This window comes from Phaenicophaeus curvirostris, chromosome 1, assembly GCF_032191515.1.
Source record: "Phaenicophaeus curvirostris isolate KB17595 chromosome 1, BPBGC_Pcur_1.0, whole genome shotgun sequence".
Taxonomy (NCBI): Eukaryota; Metazoa; Chordata; class Aves; order Cuculiformes; family Cuculidae; genus Phaenicophaeus; species Phaenicophaeus curvirostris.
Genome location: NC_091392.1, coordinates 141,395,386 through 141,408,824, shown reverse-complemented (window position 1 = coordinate 141,408,824; position 13,439 = coordinate 141,395,386). Strand labels below are relative to the sequence as shown.

The 13,439-nt window shown below is 40.9% G+C and overlaps 1 protein-coding gene across 1 annotated transcript in view; it reads left to right on the top strand.

Annotated features, from left to right (window-relative positions):
• Positions 1-13,439, top strand: part of AFF3 (ALF transcription elongation factor 3) — a 328,515-nt gene that overhangs the window by 291,405 nt on the left and 23,671 nt on the right. The window contains exons 12-14 of the mRNA XM_069855424.1: positions 2,839-2,963; positions 6,755-6,956; positions 9,395-9,522. Of these exons, the coding sequence (XP_069711525.1) occupies positions 2,839-2,963; positions 6,755-6,956; positions 9,395-9,522 (455 nt within the window). The remainder of the gene's footprint in view (positions 1-2,838; positions 2,964-6,754; positions 6,957-9,394; positions 9,523-13,439) is intronic.

The following is a 13,439-nucleotide window of genomic DNA, read 5'->3' as shown; positions in this document are numbered from 1 at the left end:
GATTGGGGTGGATAGGGGAGGCTCTGGCAAGTGGGAGGCAAGCATCGCGTGTGCTCAATATTGGTGTCTCCTCTGGGCAAGCACTTCAGAGCTGGGATTCGTCCCCACTTGCCATGTAGGAATCAGCCAAGCTCCAAAGGAGATGCCATCCAAGGAGGTGATGAAACCCTGGCAATAAGGGATCACAGACCCTTGGGGACGGTGTTCACTGCTGGCACACTTTCCACAATGGTGCTGCGTTTTGAGTGGATAGTTTTCTCTCCCGAGGCTTCTCTGAAAACCCGAGCATTCAGAGGTGATGCTTAGGTCAGCAAAGGGAGTATAAGTGGCTCCCTTGTCATGGTCTTCATGGTATCACTGCATGTGTGGAAAAAAAGAGAGGCAGCATCTTTTTTTCCCTCAGATTGTCAACAGAAGGCAAGCCCTTCATTCCTGACAAGAAGCCCCTGTTTCACAGGGGATGCACTCACAGAGTCCTGGGACCTGCCTGACACTGCAACCTGCCTCCCTTGCACCACTGTGGTCCTCTTTTACCTCAGGGCTCTCCCATAGCTTAAAGAAGTAGAAGTGTAGTCCATTAGCTGCCCTTTCCCCAATAACACTATCACAGCAGCCAGGCAGGCACAGCACTCTTGTCACATCCATCTCTCTGCTCTGCAACCCCCTTACAATTTCTGAGCCACCAGTGGTGCCCAGGGAGGAATGCCTTTCCACCCCACGGCCACAGCTGTCCACCGAGGACACTTTCTGGTCTGTTTGTACCAATCTGACCCCAAAAGTCACTCTGAATTGGAATCACCATCTGCCCAATTTCTGGACAGTTTTACTGTGCAGTCGTCTGTTGCCCTCAGAGCTGCTGTATGTGTGCAGATTTGTCTGTATATTTTTGGGGACTATTTATCTAAAGTAGTCTTTCCTTTTTTAACTTGTTTCATTCTTAGCTCTTTTTTTACTGTCTGAAAGGTGGTAACCCTGTTCTGGCCACTGGTAGAGCCATAATAGAGAGCCTTGATAAGCTTTGAGGTGTGCTTGTCTACATTTTCTTTGTAGCAGAAAGCAATTGCATAGTACAAAATGATTGGAAACAGTTTGAGAAAGAATGGAAGCAAAATGTTTATGTTTTAAGCCATAGGAGATGGGAGATGTTATCACTCTCTACAACTGTGTAAAAGGAGGTTGTAGCAAGGTGGGGGTTGATCTCCTCTCTCTGCTGTCTAGTGACAGGGCAGGGGGAAATGACCTCAAGATGCATCAGTGGACATTTAGATTGGATATTAGGAGGAATTTCTTTAATGAAAGCGTTGTCAAGCATTGGAATAAGTTGCCCAAGGAGATGGTTGAGTCAGCATTCCTGGAGGTCTTTAAAAGACAAGTAGATGCCATCTGAGGGACACAGTCTAGTAGTGGACTTACCATCGCTGGATCAATGGTTGGACTCTATGATCTTAAAGGTCTGTTCCAACTAAAATCTTTTTATGATTCTATGAGATGCCAGTGTGATAGTGTTAGGCTGTACACCCAGAAGGAAACAGGAGGACATGATAGAAGATCAAAATAAATGCAATTATTCTAGAAATGCTTAATCTGACTTTCTGTGGCAGATATTATCTTCTACTGTTCTGTCTTAAAGCACTGCTGTTGGTGGTGGGTTTAATGATATAATAAATACAAAGCATTCCTGGGGTTCCAATTTGCCCCTTAGCCTGGAATAAGACCCTCAGTGGGACAGCTGCTATGCAAAATCATAATATGTGATTCGCCCTTCCCAAAAGCCTTTATGGGTAAGGCTAATAAGAATGGATTATCAGGCATAACTAGAAAATTAGAAAGAGGTCCTTATCACTTCCACCTCTGTCATAAGAAGATGGGCAAAGTAGAGACAGAGGAGAATGATTAAGCACTGGGGTGTGAAAAGATCTTCACTCCTAAGGAGTGTAAGCTGCAACCTTAACTCCATTTTAACAGCCACAGTGGCCATGGATAACAGAAAATGTTGCTACCATGCAGCAAGGCAATAAATGCAGCAGAATCAATAGATCACAAGTAAAACTTAGCCACGACACTGGAAACTGGAGGAGCATTAGAAGTGGAAGTGGATGTGGTCTTTGCAAGAGATTCATAAAGCAGAGCCTTTGGGAGCCGATGATACGACCTAAGGAACATAATAGGACATTAAATGGTGACAAGAAACATTGACTCTGTTCGTACTAGTAATCCAGATAAGGCAGGGTGCAGCCCCAAGCAGTGGCACAGTCACCTGCTTTGTTTAACTGTTAACATGCTTGCTAACATGGTTTTGGCCTGGATCAACTTCAGTTCTTTCAGAAAGTTTCTGGCCCTCACTTGGGACCAGACTAAGATCTCTTCCCAAAAGGCAATCTGAATGTGTTTGAAGGGGGAGCAAGACGAGTGCATGGGTGCGAGCTGCGCCACAGCAGTCTGTTGTATTTATGAGTTTAGGTGTAGTCACTGATGCCAAGAGAGGGAGAGACAAAAGAGGTATGAGGCTGGGGACTAGGCAAGAGAAGAGTGCACAGGAGATGTGCGGAGATTGCAATATAAAATAAAAATATCCGAAAGTGCAAGTGGAGAAGTGGTTGAAACAATTCAGGTTTTATTGTACGCTTTTGTTTACACACTCCCTGTTTAGTTAGGTTTTTTTAAAGACATGGACCAATCTTCTCTGATCTGTGTTAAGTGTATGCTCAAAAAAAAAAAAAAAAATAGTCATCATTAATACCAAAATGCCAGGAAATACCAGCCCCTGACTTGCTGAAATACTTTTTGATCTGTAGTAAATCCAAAACCTACAAGACCATTGTTTTTCTCTTCATTCAGTGTGAAAATGAGGAAGAGTGCAAAGACGTCAAGAAGACTCACTTAGCGCGAGAGAATTCTTCACGATTAGCTGCCTCTGCCCACAGCATCACAACAGCAAATCACTGCAATATGAATGAAAATAGGTAAGCATTTTCCTTCTTATTTACCACTGAGTCATACAACTAGTTGCAGTTTGATGCTGTGCTATGATTTCCTCTAATAGGATTTATTTTTTAATTATTACTTTTTATGTTGAAAAATTACCCACTGTGTTCTCCTTTCTTCTGGTTTAATGAATGAGTTAGCAGCTCTTGACACATTTATATACTTAAGTTTTGCCCTGTTGCACAAAGAAGTGTGAGGCTCGTGGAATAAGTAAAGCAGTGCAATCATCCGAGACTTATTCCCAAACACTGTTTTGTAGGTACTAACTCCCATAGGCAACTATCTTTTCTTTCCTTACAGTGTTATGAGTTTCAAACTTCAAGTTTGACTGTATAAATACAATTATCTACAAACTCTATGGAAAAGATTGAGAAAAATAGCCATAGCAATGCCTGCAATTCTCAGTTCCAGAAGATACTTGAGATCCAATGCTTTTGAGTGTCACGGTTTAGCCCTGGCCCAGCCCAATTTGGCAGTTAAAATGCAAGCAGTTGTGGTCCATATTCCCTCCCTCCGAGCCCCTAGGACAGAAGACAGCCCCCACTACCACTTTCAGAAAATGAAGTTACTTAGATGAGACTAGCTGAAGTTAGAAAACTGATTCTACTTTAGCTCAAAACAGAAACACTTGCATTTGCAAGCAGTCTATTCTGTGTAATTAGTAGGTATTTTAGGACAAGGAAATCGGACTTTAAAAACAATGAGATTTTTGAAGGATGCAGGGCATGAAACAAATGATGAATATTTAGCATTTGCTGGCATGGTTTATACACACAGACCCCTATCAATGTCAGATCCATCATACTGAGATTCTCTGGAGGCTTCCAGCAGTCAGACTTAGACATGCATCTTTTTGGAGTTCAGCTGCATGCTGCGTAGTACATGCTGGTCATGAGTATTTGAAAAAAAAAAATCATTTTCTTGTAGCATCAGGGTATCTCTTGGGGTGGAACTGCTAACCCTAGAGAACAAATGTATTTATTGCAGTAAGCTTTTCTGTTGTACACATCGCTGATGAGTTTGAAGAATTCTTCTCATGAATACTGGAAAAAATCATGGAGAAAACTAATATATATAGTGCTTATTCAAAAATATGCATTCAATTTCTTTGTCCTGACATGTCACATATGTTTCATAAAGTGAAAACAATACACAGAGCAGTTCGTTTTATTGGGGGTGATTGCATGCAGGCATGCCATTCCTGTTACCACAGTGTCATATGTTTTACGTTGCACTCATTTTCAGATAATAGCATGGCTGTCAGAGCTTGCTATGTCACAGGGTTAATTCTTTGCTTCCTGGAAGAAGGACAATAATTTTTGGGTTGTCCGCCATTATACTCCGTACTCCTGGTAGCAACTGTACGTTAAAAAATAAACAAAGAAGGCTTTAGGTATATCTTTGCCTCCTAATTCTTCCCTGGTTTGCCCTGCTTCCAAGATGTTTCTGTGGTTTATGCTGCTGTAGGACATGATCTAAAATGCTGAGGGTGGGCTGCTGAGGCTGTAGCTGAACCAGCAGTGCGCACTTCAGGGCCTCCTGCCCCTCCAGCAGCTGCTCATGCGGTGACGTCCTCCCCTCCAGTTCTGCCACCATAGCTGCCTGTGAGGCTCTGCTGTCAATTCACTCAAGAAACTTGTCTGAAACCAGAACTCTTTCTTTTTTGGAGAACTTTTGGGGGCCAGACTATAATTATTCAGTTCCTAGCAGAGCCTCACAGACAGTTTTTTCAGCACAGCTGAGGGTTGGTAGCAAAGAGAGGAGTAAATACACCTTAAGACATGACCATTTTCTGCAATGGAATTACATTCTGAGGTGCAGTCTAAGTAAGGCCCAGTTTGACAAGAAAAGCCTCAGCATCAAAAACTGTCAAAATCCTAAATATATTGTAGCTGATGCTGGAGACTGAGGGGAGACCTCATAGTCTACAGCTTCCTCACAAGGGGAGGAGGATGAGGAGCAGACGTTGATCTCTTCTCTCTGGTGACCAGTGATAGGATCCAAGGGAATTGCAGGAAGATGTGCTGGGGAGGTTTAGGCTGGACATTAGGAAAAGGTTCTTCAACAAGAGAGTGGTGGAGCACTGGCACAGGCTTCTCAGGGAAGAAGTCACAGTGCCGAGCCTGGCAATATTCATGAAGCATTTGGACAGACACATGCCCTCAGACATATGGGGTGAACGTTTGGATTGTCCTGTGCAGGACTTAATGTCCCTTGTGGGTCCCTCTCAAGTCAGGACGTTCTATGATTCTGCACAGCTCCTCAGTACAAGATGATTGTGCTGCTACAGTCTGACTGCTCCCAGTATGCCTAGGTGAGCCCTGTGCAATGTGCCAAAGGCCGTGTGGAAGGTCTGTAGCACAACTGGAAATTGCAGCTACTGCTCACAAGCTCTGGGCCAAACTTTTGAGGCGTAGGTACACTTCCAAAGATCCTCTTGGATGCGTCAGGCTTGCACTTTGACAGTGATGTATAAACATGGCTAGTCAAGGCATGGATTTATGTTTGAAAAGAGAAAAAGAAATGACAGCATCAGCCTGCACATTGAAAATAGTAGAAAAGTCTTATTTTTCTTAGCAAGAAAAGACAGGCACAGTTCTTCATCTCACACACCTCGATTCTTGGTTTTGTAAACAGCTTTGTTCATTAAAGCAAAACAGTTCACGTTGTGTGTTAAGGGTACTGCTCTGCAGGAAACGAGAAATGTTTTGAGTTATGATTCACGGCTTCTTTCACAGCTAGTTTTTAAAGACTTGCCAGATAAATGGACAAATCTATGATAAGAGCACATTTAATTACCTCTCTTCCCCGAAATGATGTGCAGAAATAAAGTCAAGTTTGTACCATATTCTTTTTTGCGATTCCATTAAGTGTATACTGTCTGATACAGTAACTATAAAGAAGTGAGAATTGTCCATAAAAAGTAATAGGCTGAATAAAGGGGAATGTGGCAGGGAGAAGTATTGTGTTGAAGTAGTCTGTCTGACCTTAATCACAGTTTTAGTCTTAATGCAAACCGTCACCTTAAAAAAAACTTTTATTTTGTGTGAGTTGCTTTCAGATTTTCAGCTAAATATTTTCTTCAAATTAGTGCATGTGACATTTATTTCAGGGCATATTTTTATGGTCTGTCTGACTTCTCCTCATCTAAAGCTTCTCGCAAATAAATGAAAGTTGGAAATACTGACTGTATTACAGCTCACATTTCTCTGTCTACTGTTTGCATATGTTTCCTTTTGTCTGCAGTATCAGCCTATCTTTCTTTGTCTTCAAAATCTGTATTAGATTAGTAGAAACAGTGCTACTAAAGGCTAAGCACTGAGCACAAAGACAAGTCAGTCATCTTTAAACACATTTCCTGTTTTAGTTCACATATGGTTTTGTTGCCATGGTTTATAAATTGTCACCTGTAATGGTGAAATAAGGCTCCATAACCTGAACTTACACTTCAGAGCCTAATCTTCGTATCCAGCTATCCCTTAAGAAATGGTGAGCAAGTGGTCATTTATCTCTGTATTTTTTTTCAAGTACTCTCATACAGACTTTATATTAACTTCAGAATTACAATTTGCCTTGAAGGGAAAGAGGAGAAACACGATACAAATTTGTAAATGAGCTCTTGCTCCCTATACTGTAAGCTTGTTTCCAGATACCAATAGACTTTATCCTGCCAGCAGGTTTTAAATTCAAAGTTTTGGTAATATATAAAACATTTACCTTTCTCAAAGCCAGCTTTGTGACACTCCATTACTGTAATTTCCATTTCCAGCTTGGCAATACCAATAAATAAAAATGAGAAAATGCTTCGGTCACCCGTCTCTCCCCTCTCTGATGCATCAAAACACAAATACTCCAACGATGATTTAACTTCCTCCAGCAGATCTAATGGCAGCAGTCTATTACCTTCCATCTCCTCCAGCAAAAAACATAAGGCTGAAATCCAGTCACAGCCACATCCCGGAGACTTCAATGTAAGTTTATGTTATTCACAATATAAAGCCTAGCTGTACATTTTTCACTTTGTATTGCAGCCTATGATAGTTTTGCAGAATGTTATGCAAAAAAGTTGTAATAATGAATGTTGTATTGTAAGTTCAGTTTTTCTGATTCGGAGTTTAGCAAAGCAAAGAAGAAAGTAAAGAGGGCAGGCTGTAAAGCAGGCAGATACCAAAGGCTATATAAGCAAAAGGTAAAAGCTAATGGCCTGAGACAAATGGCTTTAAACCTCCAGAGTATCTCTTGGGCACAATGCAAGCTCCCTGCATCAAAACATGTGGTACATAAGGTCTCTACAGTATAAGGCCTCAGCCAGTGCCTAACCCTGAGTATGTCTGCTGACAAGTTCTCCTGTATGTCTTAGAACCAACTTTCTTAGATGTTTCTGCTTACTGTTGGCAGCAGTGAACATCTCAGCACCAGCCTCACGTTAAACCAAATGTCATCACGCTGAATGTGTCCAGAGCACTCTTCCAGATAAGTCTTATTACAACACTGGGTGGTAGCCACTGCCTTCAGAGCACGGAGCAAGATGAGTAGTTGCTGCTCCCATTTCTGAATGAGCTCTGTGATAAGCATGCTGGAGTAAAGACCCTGTCAGCACTTCTGGTTGAGGGAACTCACGTCTCTCTCTCACCTTTCAAAATAGTACCCACCCTCCAGCCAACAGAACACTGTGTATAGAAGATCAAGGGCAGAATATTGTCACACCCTCCCCTTGAACCTGTTCTGCTTTGTGTGAAATACCTAGAAGAAGCAATTTGAGTGCTGTCACACTGATGTCCATTGCTGGAGCATCTAGTCAAGCTGTCATGGCACTTTTCTGCTGCTAGAAAGGCCCATGCTCTTCTCCTTGCAACAAAAGCCTTTTATGTATTTTATCCTTTGATAAACAAGAGGCTTCAAAAGCCTAAAAGTACTTCCTAAGTAACTTGCAGAAAAACAAACTACCTGAGTTGTAGCAGTCGTGGGGATAACTGGCCCCACAGTATATGATAAGTATCTATGTACATATTTAAATATATTTATTTTGTGAGAGCAGAGGGGAATTAGTAACTATAATCTTGATTCTGGATACTTTTTAAAGAAACAAGTTATCATAAATTGTGTGTTTCCAGAATATCTCACAGATGGTAAAATGAAATAAAGCTAATTACATAAAAATATTACAATAAAAAAGGCATTTTTAAATACCTTAGTCATTAATACATTTTTTCATGGATTAAGGGTAATTTTTTAAACATTTTAACTTATAAAAACATAAGTTTCTAGGTTTATAAGTCATTCAGAACTATAATGATATGGTTCTTCACTGGATATCTTGAAAAGAATTTAAATTCCTTCATGGGTAAATGTGCTGGAAATCAAAAGTAGAAGGTGATTGCTTTATGACCCACACACTCCGAAAATGCATTTCATTGAGATTTTCTGCATAGCCTAGCAATGCACCATTTGGTCAACATTTTAACAACCTTTGCAATAAAGTTCTTACATATTTAGTTATTCATCTGAAAATTTTAGTCTGCTGAACTGATCTGGATGTGCCATGTAGGAGATGAGAGCACATAAGCTATAAATGTTACAGTTATCTTTGTTTTGCCCTGTCTTCCTAACTGGAATGCCCAAGTGGTCCTTCGAATTTCTGTCAGAGACTCCAAGCCAGGGAGTGGCTTTTATCCACTTGAGCCTTTTGTCCACTTACCTATTGCATTTCCATCCGTCACCTGACAGAGAAGGAGCAGGCTTTTCTGGCAGTAGCTACCAAGCAAAACCAACCCAACACTCTCTGCTTTGCACTGTACCACATAGCAGGTCACTTGATGGGACAAAGGGCTCATGAGATCACATGAAGAACAGGACTGCAGCTGAGGGAAAGCATGAGGCCCTGCCAAAAGACACGTGCTGTGGCACAGAGCAGTGATCCTTCAAGTTGATCAGGGACAGAGAAGAATAAAACCTGGACCTTGGGCTACAAATTCATACTGCACAAGCATGTCAGCAGTGCTGCGTGAAACAAGTCAAATGAGCAAGACTTCCTCTCCCAAGCTATGGAACAATGCTAGTTTGGAAGATGAAGACTAGAGACATAACTTGATTTTCTAAATGACAACAGATCTAGTTTTTAAAAATTTCACTTGCTGTGTTTTAGAGTGTTTTGATAGTTACTAATAGTTCAACTCTACTTCTTCTGTGCATCACATTGAAAACTCAAGTTCTTTATGAAGTGCTCTGAGCAATATCTGTGAATTGGTGGCTAACAGTAACAGGACAGTTATACATAATCCCTGCTGAAATAGTAGAAAAACTAACTGCCAATTTACAACCCAATGCAAAGATGCCATGTTGGTTTTTAGTTGCTTTTTTGAAATTAGTAGCCAAGTCCTCACTGTCTTCTCTGCTGTTTGTTGTCTAGAAAGCAATTCACGCAAATTCAGAAAACGCTCTTCTCTGCAATAAGCCACAGTCCCAAACAGAGCCTTGGTCACCTCTGTCCAGCACACCCAGGGACTGCAGAAGGACAAAGCTTATCTTTGATGATATGTAAGTACAGATGACTTTTAAAATTAAAAAAAAAAGAATGTTATTTCTTTCATTAAAAGACAGAAAAAAAATTTTATTGAACAGGAGGTGAAACATGGTCCTGAAGTGTTACAGGAATGCTGTGCATTGAGCAGTGAATGAGACATACTGTATAAATTCTTCAGTTTTCCATCAGAAGATAACTCTCTAATCATCAGGGAGCAGTGAGGACTGGCTGTTCCCTAGAGGACAGGGAACTAGAAGCCAAGGGGCAGGACACAACTAGCAGGGCAGGGGCTGTGCCAGCCAGGGGTCCAGTTTCTCTGTACCCGAGCAAGGTGAATGGAGTGGGCAAAGGGATGGCAGGCAGGTTCAACCACGAGCCTTGATTCTCACGTAAGTCCATGGTAATGAGGCAGGTCCAAGGTCAAGCCAGGAAGTCAGGTCAGGGTCAGGTCTGCTGAGGGTCAGACATGTCCCAGTGACTGCCAGACGTGGATAGTGACGAGGCAGCTCTGAGGTCTAGCCAGGAAGACAGTCCCCAGGTCATGGTGCATATCAAAGAGGGGCATGGCCAGGTACAAGCTGTGAAAGAGCTGAAGACAGACACATTTGTAATGAGTTGGACAGGGAGTGAAGGCTGAGACCTAAGCTTAAATGTATTTTTTTAGCCCATGAGCAGGTGGGTTATCCCACACGAGGCAGGTCAGAGCCATTAAGACATTAGTACCCTTGAGGCTCCAGCATTAATTATGCATACATCAGACTGTTAATATATACAGAACCATGGCAAGTCAAGGTGACAGGGGCACCCTTCTTATGCAGCCTTGGGAGCAAGGGGAGAGGACATATGGGAGTTTTGCATCCCTGAGCCCTGACAGATGCTGCTGTCATTGCTACTACTGCTGAGGAAATTTACCACAAGGGCAGGGTGAGTAGGAAGTAGTAGTGGTTGGCATGAGTACCTGGAGGGATACGTAGCCCTCTCCACCTTCACTGCATCTTTCAAACAACCCCTGCTCTCCTTCTCTGAAAATAATTTCAGTTCATAATTGGCTTTCTTTCCTTTTTGGTAAATTAGAATTGATCATTTGTTTCCCAGGGTCTTTCAGGATGTGGTATTATTTAGATATGGCATAAAGGTGAAACTGAAGGTTGAATTTCTAGCATCTAGAAAATCCACATTCTTTTTAACTGGTAGTTTTCTGGTCAGAAAACACTGATTTTTCTGGCTGGTGTAGAAGAGGTTCTGTTTAAGCTATGCCTCAGAGTGCCCTGAGCAAATATAGCTCCATAAGCTTTGACCTTTGCACACCTTTCATGCGCCCACACTTTAACCCACAACATTTCTAACTCTTTTATACCAAGGGAAACCCTGGGATAACAGTTTCCTCAGGAACTGTTTTCTACCAGAACTGGGATTTTTAATAAATAATAATTATTGTAATACTTGAAAGGTTTGTTCACACTGCCTGGTTTCAGGGACAACTAGAGGGATGGCAGCCTCTCATAAAGAGAATCCAAGTTCTCTACTATAAGGTGTAAATAATTTCCATAAACTTCAAAAGGATGTAACCGGTCTGTGTGTCAGAGAAGAAGGCTGATGAGATTAATGTCTGTGTGTATTCATGGCGGTCATAAGGAGATGTAAGCTGAATAAATGTGATCAGTTTTGCTGCCTCTTTTGGAGAAAACTCTCCCCTGTGTATATATCCTTATTTTTCCTCCTTCACCCTTCATGTTTTTAATTCTTCCAGTACATTTGTTCAACAATCATCATTGAGGAAATCTGAAACTTTTTAGAAGTACTATCTAGTTCTTTACCTCCTAAAATGTATAATTCACTTGCAACTGTTCAATTTTTTTGCAGTTAAACATTTACATAATAAAACTGTTCAATGATACTGTTTCACCTTTTCAGAGAGAGACATGAATAAACTGTTCATGTATAGTGCCTTCCATGAAGAATGTCCCCAAGCAACTTGCATCCCATTAAAGAAAAGCAATCTAAAAAGCCAAATAAGATAAAACACAGAATCAAGTATGTCCTAATTTGCCCTTAAAAACCAGAAACAGTTGTATGCCTGTTGTGCTAACTAGAGGAGGGAGATTTTCATGTACTACAGCTGTCATCCACAACCTATATCTAGGAAACATCACCAGAATACCAGCTATACTACTCCTTGATTCTGAAATTATTGTGTGGAGAAGTCACTGAAATGTGGCACATTAGACTGGCTGCAAATGTTAAATGTCAACAAATTTTACTTGCATGTTAGAAGGATCAAATTAAACATGGCAGCCAGTGTCTTTCAAACTTGTATAGTACCACAGCGGAGGATTTGAAGAAATGCAATACAGTAGGTCTAAAATTACATAGTAATCCTAATGGCAGCATTTTGTCCAAAATTATGCCTATGAAGTATTTCATCTCATAATCCATGAGGTTCTGAATTACTGTAATCCAGCCATGCATTTAAGGTCTTCATTTTAATCAGACTCTATAGTTTTTAAAAGACTAAATCCCTTATATTGATTAAAAAAAAAAAAACCCTCATTTTTTTGACCAATCAGTGTCTCTTTGCTTTATTCTTAATTTATTTTCTCCAGATCATTGACAACAGCTGTCACTAGCTATAAATTGGAACACAAGTAGGTCAATAAAATGTGCATCTTGCTTGGCAGAGTGCTGTATACACGTACATCACAATATCAAAGTAAATACAGCTTCAAAAGGCAGGTAAAATCCTACTTCCCCTAGTTTGCCATTGTTTACTGCTTGTTCTAAACATGCTTCAAGGTACCCAGCATGACACATGTATAAGTGACATCAGTACTGTTTCCAGTATTAATTCTTAACAAGATTTCCTGGATTTTGGGCCATTTCTGACTCTATGAAGAGAACGTTTTCAAGACTACATAATAATGCTTCAAGCCAAACGCAGTCTTGCTGTAATTTCACTGAATGATAGAATTCCCAATAACCGCATTTAGCAACAGTCTGTTGTCCTTGAAGTGATAAGCACAGACAGACGTACTGTGGGTGCCCCAGGGTGCAGTCCCACACCCTCCTCAAAACACTGCATGTGCAGTATAAAAAAAGCAGAGAATATTCTTCTTGTGGATAGGACAGAACTTGCTCCTCAAGATTATTTTCTCACTTGCATTGTAGGTTACACTTTCAAGCTCGGTGTGTGGTTTTCTTCACTTACATTTATTTTTCTTTTTCTCTAGCCTTATAGGAGCAAGATAATACATCTTCTTCAGCTTTAATATTTATTCATATTTGGTTGAATGTTTATTCCACCTTTATGGATTTAGATGCTATGCAAACACACCAGCTTTACACTGTCCATGGGACATATCCTGCTGTGAGGAAGCATTCCTGTGTGAGTTTGTCAACCAGTAAACCATATACCCAGAAAATGTTCAGCCTGTGGAGGTATTATGCATAGAGCTCATAAAGAACTCAAAAGATAACTTCTTGACACATCTTTTTGTTTTTGGCTTGAACCCCAAGTCTTGCATTTTCATTTTCCTCTCCCTTGTTCCTCCACCTCAGAGTGGAAGGGAAAAGGTGCTCTTTGGTTGTGATTTCTATACAACATGTAGAAGTCATCTTACTTTGTACTGCTCAAAATGCCACCAGGACTCGTAGCTTTCTGCAGTATTTAGAGTGACTTCTGTAGTGCTGAGCACATCCTCAAGAGCACAATTAAGGAAAAGAGCTTGAATCCTCTTTCTTCTCATCAACAATCTAAAAAATCACTGGTCAGACAGACCAAGATGTACTATAATAAATTGCTCGCTAATTCGAATGCTTACTTTGGACTTCTGCCAGTTTCCTAGCTTTGGGAGATTTTGTCTGACCATCTCCTTCTTCTCCTTCCCTCCTTACTTGTGGCACTGAATATTCTCATGTGTACACTGCCCATAAG